This window comes from Sus scrofa, chromosome 1 (assembly GCF_000003025.6).
Source record: "Sus scrofa isolate TJ Tabasco breed Duroc chromosome 1, Sscrofa11.1, whole genome shotgun sequence".
NCBI lineage: Eukaryota > Metazoa > Chordata > Mammalia > Artiodactyla > Suidae > Sus > Sus scrofa.
This window is the reverse complement of record NC_010443.5, coordinates 22,671,983-22,684,295: the sequence shown is the minus strand read 5'-3', so window position 1 is coordinate 22,684,295 and position 12,313 is coordinate 22,671,983. Positions and strand designations below refer to the sequence as shown.

Genomic DNA, 12,313 nt, shown 5'->3' with positions numbered 1-12,313 from the left:
AATTCGTCTAATTTTTTTTTTTTTTTTTTTTTTTTTTTTGGTACCTGAGAACCAAAGTATTACATAGGTAATGGGGAATCTGCAAATTGAAGTGTTTTAATTTTATCCTTAGTGCCCTTTAAAATTACTTTCATCTGTTTTCTCATCTGTATCATTCTGAATATAAAGTGTATCCTTCCTTATCTCATAAGGATGTTCTGAGTGATGTAACCTTTTTGTGTATAAGAAATGTCAGCATAGGAATATCAGAGTTCTACAACAGGGTCTAGCCTCAAATATACCAATTATATTAATAAGAGTTATTTTGTCTTCAGTAATAGAATTCACAATTGCCTGTTTTTTTTTGTTTTGTTTTGTTTTGTTTTTGTTTTTTTGTTTTTATGGTCACACCTGCAGCACATGGACGTTCCCGGGCCTGGGACTGAATCCGAGCCACAGCTGTGGCCTGAACCACTGCGCCATGGTGGGACCTCCAATGTGTGTTTTAAATAAGTAGGAATTTACTCTTCTCACATGGCAAGAAACTTGAAAGAAGGCAACAACTGGCATTAATTCTGTGGCGAAAATGTCAGGGCCAGCAACTTTGCAGCAGTCTTGGCCTTTCCTTCCTCGATATAAGATGATTATTGCAGCTGCAGAGCTTGTGTTAGTGTGTGAAGCAGAAAGAAGGAAGAAGGGTTGAGCTGAGTCTGTCAAGAATTGCTTGACTCAGTTTAATCCATCAAGAACAGCTCTCTCAAAAATCCCTTGGCAGACTCTGCTTCCCTATCACTTTGCAGAACAATGTCCAATCTCTTAAATACAAAAGAGATTGAGAAAATTTCCCATTCTTGGAGCGCAGGCTCATAAGAGAAAGGGGGTGAGACATGATTTTGGGTGAGCCAGTCAAGGGTGTCTTCATGCCAAGCCAGAGTTCAAGAAGCCACCTTGTTTTCTTAATTGTTGACCAAATAACTAGGTCTTAAGATGATGACTATCCAAAACAAAGAAAAATAAATTATGTAAAGATTGAGGAAGAAACTGAGGCCCAAGAAAATGAAATGACTTTCTAAAGGCATCTGAGAAAGGCTTAGCTGTGAAATCTACAAAAGCCCAAAGTGAGCCAGGAGAAGTCTAGGTAAACAGGGCACAATGATAACTTTATTATCGCTTTTCCTTTAAGCTGTTGGATTCAGGATCCAGTCGTATTCTATGTGTCCTGTGCGGGGTATTTTGGAGTCATGTTTTTCCTGAATGTCGCCATGTTCATTGTGGTGATGGTGCAGATCTGCGGGAGGAACGGCAAGAGAAGCAGCCGGACGCTGCGTGAGGAGGTTTTAAGGAACCTGCGAAGTGTGGTCAGTCTGACGTTCCTACTGGGCATGACGTGGGGATTTGCTTTCTTTGCCTGGGGACCGTTGACTGTCCCTTTCACATACCTCTTCTGCATCTTCAACTCATTACAAGGTAGGATAAATGGTACCCAGACCATTTTACCATATTTGCAAATAGCTTCCTGGTTGGACAGACACCATGCTAAGTTTCTACATCACTCTTCCAAGCACTGAGCACAGTTCCAAGTACAGGGTGGATACTTGTGAAGAAGGTCTTAAATGGAAAAAAGAGGTGAAATGTCAGTTTATTTATTTGTTCTCAGTGATATATCTCAAGCACCTAGAACAGTGCTTGAAAGATAGTAGGTGCTCAATTGTAGTGTGTGTGTGTGTGTGTGTGTGTGTGTGTGTGTGTGTGTGTGTGTATATGGCATATATATGAGCTATCTCTATATATATATGTTGCATGCATATATATATATGCATGACTGAATATGGGCAGGGAGGTGCCCAACAGGAAGAGTAAAAGGAGGCACAGATAACTTTTGCTTTTCTTCATTGTTTTTCTGATTGTTGGAGCTCTTCGTGGAACCATATGGGTATGTTTTTCATGGCCAGAAAAATCTTTAGACTCTGTGCAGGGCAGGGCAATTAACTCTAATTCCTTGGCCCCTTGGATTTCAAAATAAATAGCAATAGAATCAGAAAAGCTTATATTTTCATGAGTTATGGCAGTTAGTTCAACAGTGTAACAAATGGCTTGCTCTGTTCAGAAATACAAGACTTTTCTCAAGAGACTTACTGTCATGCTTCTGAGTCCGTAATATACACCCTAATGTAACCTAGGATGAATTTAACGTTTAAGCTTAAGTGAATGTAAAATATTTTTTGAAAATTCAGTAGCATTGTATAAGACATTGGATATACTCTGTGTTGATAAAACTCCCTAATGTTGGAAGCACCATGAGGCCTGTCTCCAACAGGAATGAGGTGACAACGTTTGGAATCTTTTTGAGCAGGACAGTGCTACTGGGTTACCTGTTGCTACTGGTCACCCACTTGGAGGTGTTCGGGGAAGGAAGAGCTGACTAAAGCTAAACAAATCTGAGCTGGGTTTGAAAATATAGTGGAAATCATTTCTCACCAGGTGAGATGCCTAGGTAGGTGCTCCCAACAGGTGTGTCATAAGAAAAGTCCACATCTGGAGTTCCCGTCGTGGCGCAGTGGTTAACGAATCCGACTAGGAACCATGAGGTTGCGGGTTCGGTCCCTGCCCTTGCTCAGTGGGTTAACGATCTGGCGTTGCCGTGAGCTGTGGTGTAGGTTGCAGACGTGGCTCGGATCCTGCGTTGCTGTGGCTCTGGCGTAGGCCGGTGGCTACAGCTCCGATTGGACCCCTAGCCTGGGAACCTCCATATGCTGCGGGAGCGGCCCAAGAAATAGCAACAACAACAACAACAACAATAACAACAACAACAACAACAACAACAAAAAAAAAGACAAAAGAAAAGTCCACATTTACCTGCAGGGGAGCATTTACAGCTTTGTATCATACATATCTGCTTTGCTTATCCCCTTAGGTTTTCCACTAGCTCATGAGCCCTATCAGAAAAATCTGTCACTTAGTAGATGCTCAACATTATATGTTAATAAATAATGATTGTTGGATGAAGAAAGGGAGCAGCCTTGGTGATGGCCTAAATTTAATCTGAGAGTCTGCTGGCATAAATATGCATTAATTAGATGAACAAATTTTATTCAGATTTATTCTTCCATAACAGAGGAATTATGTGGGTTGATTATCTTTAGCAAATAAAATAATAACCCTCAAGTGTACCTCCAGAAGTTGGAAACTGAATAGGTAGCATATGAATACAGCTTCACTGGGATCCAGCTTTGCAAAGTGATTTTTCCTCTATTTAATCTCTTCTATAATATGCACCATAAAAATGCCTAGACAAATATTGACAAAAGTGTCCATTAACATCAGAAAATTCCATGGTTTTATATTTCAGGATTGTACATGAAAGGCACATTAATCTGCCAGCCCAACCTTGTTTTTGCTTTTAGAATTTCCTGGCAGTTTCAGTAACCTTCAACAGTTACAGTTGTCTGTTCAGCTCTGTTTCCATTAATGAGAGTTGGGATGTTTTAGTTTTCCCCAGCATAGGTCTCCTCAGGAGGGAAAAATGTTGTAAAACATCATCAAGTTAGTGTTCTTCATAAATCATTGACTTTTAAGGCTGATTTTAAATGATAGAAATTCAGAACAGATTTTCTGAATTAAATATTAAAAACACCTCCTAAAAAGGAAATTTAAATTAAAAGGCAATGATACAGAGCACACGAGTCTACCACCAATTCCTTACTGGCCAGGCTTATATGAAAACTTCTTAGGACACTATGGAAAGTCATTTAATGGTTTTTATTTGCATCATTTTCAGAAACTTCCATGAGAAGTTTGGCTATAGTTAAAAGTATATGCTTTATTTAAAGAAGTGTGTAGAAATTAGACATTTAAAGAAACAATTTGGTGAATGCATGATGAACTCAGGCAAACTATGCTGTGTTGTCCTCCTTCTGATATTCTTTATTCCAGCAGAAAAACTTGACTTGGTTCCTTTGCCTTGTGGAGCTCATATTCTATTAGGAGAGAGACTGATATTAATCAAATACATCTCCATATAAATGTACATGGTGGTGTTGAGAGCACATGACAGAAGACATGTCTAAGTTGAAATCTGTATTTTTTTTTTTTTGTATTTTCTAGGGCGGAACCCGAGGCATATGGAGGTTCCCAGGCTAGGGGTCTAACTGGAGCTGTAGCTGCCAGCCTATGCCAGAGCCACAGCAACACAGTATCCGAGCCATGTCTGCAACCTACACCACAGCTCATGGCAATACCAGATCCTTAACCCACTGAGCAAGGCCAGGGATTGAACCCGCAACCACATGGTTCCTAGTCGGATTCATTAACCACTGAGCCACGACACGCACTCCTGAAATCTGAAGAATCAACAGGAATTAACTAGATGAAAGGCAGAGTAGGAATAGGAGAAAAACTAGTTCAGGTAGAGGGTACTTTATGTGCCAAAAATTTTCCATAATGGGTTGTTATAGCATATACTCAAGGAATTAAAAGGAAGATCATATAAACTGAGAACCAAGAAAGAGCAGGACAGTAACAGAGCAATGGGTGTGGTATAGAAGGGAGATAGGACTAGACCAGAAGTCACTTATTTTGATCTTTCTAAGGGCAGTCTTTGAAAGGTTTTAGGCCCGTGGACTGATAGGATCAGATGTACATTTTGTAAGATGAAGCCAGACGTAATGTGGAGAATGGGTTAGAGCAGCCCAGTAGTGTCTGTAGATGAGAGGCTATTGCAATGGTCTGGGTGAAACAAGATCAAATGGTGTTTTAGACTATGGTGGGCAATGGGGAGCAGAACTGAGAGAAATTTAGGACATATGCTACTGTAAGACACTCATCATTGGTTTGGTCATTAAAATCTTATTTTTCTCCAGTGATAAGGGGAAGAAGACTTTGTGTTAATGCAATGTTATAGTTCATTGAAACCTGTCATTATAAGACTTAGCAGTAGCCAAAATTTTAGGATGTAATACAATATTCTGAAACCTAAAACTGTGCCAAAATGCATTTCAATTTTTTCAGCTATACCTTATAGTTGAGTATCTAAAAATCATAAAGTTCACAAGTCACCCTATAGTGTTAAAAAATCAGGGCATGTGGGGACAGAGTGTTTGAACTGGATCTACAGTGATGTCAGGTCATGTATATCAGAGGAGTGGCTTTTGCTAGCAGATTTCACTTTTGTGTATGTCTTTAAAAATTTGATTCAATGATGTTAAAAATCCATTTTATCTTTCAGGATAGTATATCTAAAAATATATGTAAAAATGTGTGTGTGTGTACAAACATATATACATATATGTTTATGTCAGTAATCACATATATGTGTGTAGATTATATATTAAAATTGTATATAAGTATTTTTATTTTAGATGTTTTATTTTTGTTTATTTTATATATATATATATATATTTCTTTTTTGGCCACCCCTCAGCATATGGAGTTCCCTAGCCAGGGATCAGATCTAAGCCACAGATGGTGGCCTACACCATAGCTGTGGCAATGCTGGATCCTTTAATGCACTGCCAGGCAGGGGATCGAACCTGCCTTTTTTTTTTGCTTTTTAGGGCTGCATCCATGGCATATGGAGGTTCCCAGACTAAGGGTCAAATCGGAGCTACAGCTGCCAGCCTACGCCACAGCCACACCAGATCTGAGCCATGTCTGCAACCTACATCATAGCTCACAGCAAGGCCAGATCCTTAACCCACTAAGCGAGGCCAGGGATCGAACCCACAACCTCATACTTCCTAGTTGGATTCGTTTCTGCTGCGCCACAACGGGAACTCCCAATATATATTTTTATATACACTTATAACTGTCCAATTTAATTGCAAAATTCATATTAAATGGATATAATAAAATTATCCTCTGTATGGCTCTAACTAAAATTTTACCGGAGTTCCCGTCATGGCTCAGTGGTTAACAACTCCGACTAGGAACCATGAGGTTGCGGGTTCGATTCCTGACCTTGCTCAGTGGGTTAACGATCCGGCATTGCCAGTGAGCTGTGGTGTAGGTTGCAGACGTGGCTCGGATCCCGCGTTGCTGTGGCTCTGGCGTAGGCCGGTGGCTACAGCTTCGATTCGACCCCTAGCCTGGGAACCTCCATATGCCACGGGAGCGGCCCTGGAAAAGGCAAAAAGACAAAAAAAAAAAAAAAAAAAAAAAAAAAAAATTACCTACTTGAATAAACAAATGAAGTCACTTGAATCCAGGCTAAAACCAAATTTATTATTTTCTAATTTTCCACAGTATATTGCTTTGTTCTTTTTTCTTACCTACTTCATTTGATTAAGTTATATATTAATCATTTCATTGAACTTTTTATTCTAAGATGAAAAGATAAATACACCTTCTCTTAACACAGTGCAATTATGTCTAGCTCCTTTTGCTTTTCTGCTGCTTTCCTAGGATAAAACTGGCAAATCATTGTATGAGGAATTTTAATTTCGTCTAAAGATTACAATTTGAGAAAATTATATGTTGTAGAAATTACTATTCAAAAAAGAACAGGTATTTGACAAAAATACGTCATAATTTACATTACTGAAAATATTCTTTTGTACGTCAAGAAAAATAATATAATTCCTTCTAAAGAAGTAAAAGGCAGTTCTTTGGTTGCTGAGACGATCTTGGCCAGAGTCCTCTTGGGCCTCTGTAGCCCTTGGTGATACCCATGTACTTACAGGATTGATTTATTCCTCTGAGAGGCAGCCTGTACACTGCTGCCTGTTATATAAATGACGAACAGTGTCTTAGACTGTATATTTTTTTCATTACTATATAAAAGTACTTGACACTGTCAGTTAAATTAACCTTCTCCAATATATAAGGATATTTAATTCTCCTGACAGGTTCTTCAGGATCTCATTCCATACCAAGAACTTAATCTTCAACTTTTCCTTTTTCATGCATATGAAACATTAATGATGAATAGTCTTGGGCCTAAGCAGCCCGTCATCTGGTCTGTACGTATATATATGACAGCATAATATGGTGCAACATATGGTTCTGCAAACAGAAGCTGCTGTAGGCCACACGGAAGGGGATTATCAGTCTACTCAGATCAGTTTTCCATTAATTAGTTTTGTAACATTAAGATAGTGTAGCATTAAGATACCCAGAGCAACAGAAGTAACTTTTATTTGCATAGTGCATTGTGGTGTACAAAGCACTTTCACATGACATCTGTGATCTAATATGATTCTGGTGGCAAATCTGAAAAGTAGTATCCAAGAAAGAGGTATCCTTTCCAATTTATAGATGAAAGTCACTGACTTTCCCAAGATCAGTTTGAATCCGACAGTGTAATATTTATAACATAGGGTCCATGAAAACCGAAAAGCACATCATTAAGTGACAGAGCATGAGAAAAGAATTAAACAATTTACTGTCCTTTCAGCTTTTTTATTTCAAAGTTCTAGGAAGTGACTCTTGATGTCCATTTTTAAAAGACTGTTAGTGGAGCTCCCATTGTGGTGCAGTAGAAACAAATCCGGCTAGTATCCAAGAGAATACGGATTCGATCCCTGTCGTTGCTCAGTGGGTTGGGGATCTGGCGTTGCTGAGAGCTATGGTGTCGGTTGAAGACGCCTTTCTTCCTCCTGCCTTTCTGTGGCTGTGGCATAGAGCAGCTCTAGCTCTGAGCTCTGATTCAACCCCTAGCAGCTCTAAAAAGCAAAAAAAAAAAAAAAAAAAAAAAACTGTTAGTATACATATGATTAATGAATAAATGGAAATTTACTTTCTTAGCAAGGATCATTTATAGGAATGCATTTATGATTATTATTTTAACCTTATTGGTAAACTAAGAAAATTAAATAAAATTATGAGTTAGGGGCCTCCTGACAGTTAAGCTGGCCCATAATCACATGGACAACACACACGGCGAATCAACGCCAAGGTAAAGAGATGAACCACCTTTAAACCCGTAACATCTGAAACGACATCATGTTGGCTGAGACATTACACACTGCAAGGAAATAAATTACTCATCTTTTGGCAGAGCATTTTGTGCCACAGAGAAATAATTTTCTAAAGGGCACCTTGTAGTATGAAAGGAGGATTCAAGAGGTTCCCAAAGAGCCATAAACCCTAGAGATCCCCAGCCCAGCTGCCAGCTGGCTATGACTTTGTGACAACAGAACAGATGAGCTGTTGGAAGATTTGGACTCAGGCTTTCTGGGAAGTTCAGAAATTACCCAAATCATTTTGGTCAAAGATGAGCTGTCTAGAGCATGTATCCTTTTCTTGCCCAAACACCTGGTTTGATTAATTGTTGATTGATTCCATCCCACATTCCTGAAGTTATCTGTGTCTCCAGTCTTCCCCTTCACTGTGTTTCTGGATCTTTATTATCCAGGGTAAGAAAAATCAACTTAAGTCATCAGTTGCAATGTATTGATCACAAGCCTGATGAAAGTGTCTGTGGCCCCGAATTGGTAAAGAACTCATTAGGCATTTGTTTTGTTTTTCTTTCCTTCACCAGACTATTTGAAAGTGAGTTTTTAGACCAGTAAAAGAATGGCAATTTGTGCTTCCCTATTGTATAACATTCACTTTCATGTCCAAGGGAAAGTATTCTGTGCAATTTTTTTTTTCAAACTTTTGATAATCAGGCTAAAGATCTGAGAGCATCCCTTTGGCTACTTATTTTACATCTGCCCCAGAAACCACATATCTCTGCCAAAATCAACCAACGAGAATGAATTCTATGTGGGAGCCAAAGTCCTAGCCAAAATATTGAGGCTAAGGATATCTTTGTTTTCCTAAGTAAAATAAATAGCTCTTGTAAAGACCAAGATTAAACAGAAGCCCATAAAATCTTCAGTGGATAGAAAGTCAATACGTTAAAAGGAAGCTTTTTTTTTTTCCTCCCCAAACATGCTACCTGAATGTGTTCTGAGATAGAGAGGATTAGATTTCAAAACCCAAACCTGTTTTGGATGAGACTTCTCAGAATGTTTCTCACTCCACATTTAGAGGCTTAGAGCACTCTCTTGGGTGTCCCTTTGCCATGTGATCTGCACCAGCCTTGGCCTATGGTCTGCTTCTCCATGAAGGCTTGTTACATTTTCTTTCCTACCAGGCCCCACATACTTGTAACACCCTTCCTCCATCACAGTTTTAAAGGCCATGTATTTTAAATGAGAAAATGGCAAGATTTCCCAAGATTTCCAACATCTTGAATTCACATATTGGTCGAAATTAGTTTTAAAAGGGAGCAGATACCTCTGGTTAGTGAAAGGTGGAAGCAAAAGGAAGGCAAGGGTGAAGGTGGGATGAGTAGGTGGAGGGCTGGTTAGGAAACTGTCCATTTAGAGAAGGTTTGACCCTCCCCCCCCCCCGTTCTAATATGGAATCTGTTCATTTGAGTAAAGTAAAGAATCAAGGCAGTTAATCAGGCTGAAGAAGCTATTGCTAAGGCACTTTGGCTTGGATTCATCAGAGTGGTAAGTTTTCAGGCTACACAAGGGCCATCTTGAAACCAGAACTAGCCTGTCAAGATGAAGCAGAGACTTGAATTCTGTCTTTTCAGTCATTTTAGCATCCAACTTTTGTGGACAATATTCCCTCCTCCCTGGTCAGTTAAATAAAACTGTAACTCACAAAGAGGAGTCAAAGCCAATTATCCTGGTCCCCAGTCACAGCTTAAAGTCCTTTCCAGAAAACCAGAAGAGCATATTTTTCCAGGTGGTATGAAGAGCCTCTTTGAGCCGCATGGGTTGATATAAAGATTCTCAAAGGGAAAATATTTGATAGAAAGAGCTCAGTGATGGGGGATGAGAAATCAGAAAGATGCACTTGGATGCCAGCATAAAACTCTACAGTTTTGTAATTTTAAGTTCTGCTTCTGGCACCAAGATCTGTAAATGGATGGGGGAAAAAAAACCCTCAAAACTAAAAGGGACTAGCCCTCTGTTTTCTCATTTTGGCCTCCAAGTGCCCTTGGCTGTACTGCTGCATTTTCTACTCCTCCTTCCTGACGTGTTTAGAATTTTTTTCCATACTTCGTGTGTGCGTTCTTCCAGATGTGGCTACCTACCACAATTCCCATGGCTCAACTCTAAAAGGGGTGTTTTGTCTTAAAATAATCTCAGTGTAATATTTATTGCCAGACTGCTTTAAATGCATGTGAAAAGGACTAGTTACTACAAATAGTAAAATAACCTATTATGAGAATCCTATTACAGCGAAAGAATCTGCATAATACCTTGGCATTATAAAATATATTTATTCCTATTATCTAACTTTGTCCTGTAGCATCACAATTCCTAGTGGTATATGGAATATGTACATGATGTCTACCACTTAGTTTTAGAGGAGATATATTTTGAATCTAATTTATAGACTGGTGTCTCAAACTTATTGGATGCCTGTATATTTGTAGGTTGCTTAAAAGTAGGCAGTATCATCTATGCTATGTAATTATGCACAATCTAAAAAAATGTTTTATTTAGTCAGTTTTTCTTAGCTTTGACCTCCTCCAGTGTGACTGTGGTCAGCATCAGATCCTCAAAATAATTCATATCTTAGCATCCCAGCAAAGGCCACAGAAGCAAATCCAAGAACTGGTTCTCTTCCAGAGTCCTCCAAACATCAGACATATGCTCTGAAGTTTTTTCCTCCAGTATTTATGACATTTATAAAAACTCCTGGGTGTTAGGAGAAACCGTGTCTAGCAAATTTCACCTTCTGCCCTCAACGGAAAGAAAGCCATTTGCACAGTGTGAGGCCCTATAATGAGGAATGCCTGGATTAATGCCTGGGAATGAAAGTCCTTAATTGGAATTTATAGTCTTTTCCAGCTCTGATACGTGATTTTGTTTAACAGTTGTTAAAGAACACACGGGTAGCTATATTTTTGCCGTAGGACAAAAATACCTCCAAGAACAAATTCTCCAAATTCTGCCCCATGTCACGAAAATAGAGTCAACCCAAGGCAGAGGGCTCCCTCATCTCTAGCCACAGCCTCCTTTGTAACCTGTGTTGACCTTGCCTCAAGCTTCCATGCCCTCTGCCCTCTTTGCTCTGAACCTGCCACCACCTCTTAAAGACTGGAAAGGATCTGTAAGCCAATTCACATTTTGTATACTCCTTGGTTATTCAGACTCCCGTGTTACCAAGCATGTTGGCTGGTTAAAGGAATTTTCTGTATTAGCAAACTGGTGAGGGACTTGGAAGACAGATGCAGGAAGGCTTTGAAAGGCAGTCACGTTTAGTGAGAGTGTGAAGATGAGGTTCAAACCCAGTGTCTGTTCTGTCCTTCCCGGGAAGGTGGATCTACCTGTGGGTCCTGTTGCTGAGGTGTTTTGAGTGGTCAAAGGTGTGAGTGGACACTAACACATAAAAAATAAAATAAAACTAACAGTTTATGATGGACTCTTGGAAGGGTTAACAGTTGATCTAACACTTAAGTGACAGGTAGGAACCTGTTATGAAAAGATTTGAGTAAAGAACCTTCACATTACTGGGCAGGGATAAGTTTGATGTGTTAGTTTGAGGGGTAACGATGAAGAGGACTGCTGTTTAAAACCTCAGGGGTTTGAGACCCTGCAAAATAGAGATACAGCTAAGTGAAGATGTCCAGCAAGCAGCATGGGTTGGAATCTTGGGGGTGTTGGGGAGAAAGGGAATCAGGGCATATGTGAAAATTAGTGTGTGGAACTTGTAAAGCATGATGAGTACTTGCTGGGAGAGTGTAGCCATAGATAGAAAAGATAGAAATCCAGAACTAAGTTGTGGACCGTCAGCCTTTAAAAGTAAAGCCAAGGGATCTGCTACAGAGACCAGAAAGCAAATTAAGAAGAAACCTAGAGGCAAATGGTATCAAGAATGTACCTCAAAAATGAAGGAATGGTCCATTGTGGTGGATACTGTTGAGAGATCTGGTAAAAGGAGAATGAAACTGAATTAGCATTTGGCGAATCTCTGTGACCTTTCTAAGAGCATCTGTGGACTCATCAGTGTGGATAGTAGCCTTTTCTCAACCCATGTTGAAATGAGAAAAAGTGGATGCAGTGAAAGTTAAACATGTCAAGAAATTTTATTGAGAAAGGAAATGAAGAAGTTGAAGCTGGAAGAAGATTGGGGGTTAAAGGAGAATATTTTCACGTGACTATTTAAAAGAGAGTTATTAGAATAAGCTTGTAAGTTAATGGGAATAACCAAGTAGAGAAATAGGAGAGAAATTGAGGCAGAAAAGAGAGAATAAAAATGCAGAGGCAAATTCCTTGAAAAGTTAAAAGGGGTTGACTTCCAAAGCACAAGTGATAGCCAGTTTTGGATCAGCACAGGGAGTGACTATAAATATGGAGGCTACTCCACAATACAGAAATATTTCTGC

At 39.4% G+C, this 12,313-nt stretch overlaps 1 protein-coding gene across 15 annotated transcripts in view; it reads left to right on the top strand.

Annotated features, from left to right (window-relative positions):
- Positions 1–12,313, top strand: part of ADGRG6 (adhesion G protein-coupled receptor G6) — a 140,158-nt gene that overhangs the window by 117,871 nt on the left and 9,974 nt on the right. For all 15 annotated transcript variants that reach the window (XM_021087195.1, XM_021087180.1, XM_021087227.1 and 12 more), the window contains one exon: positions 1,163–1,446. In XM_021087195.1, the coding sequence (XP_020942854.1) occupies positions 1,163–1,446 (284 nt within the window). The remainder of the gene's footprint in view (positions 1–1,162; positions 1,447–12,313) is intronic.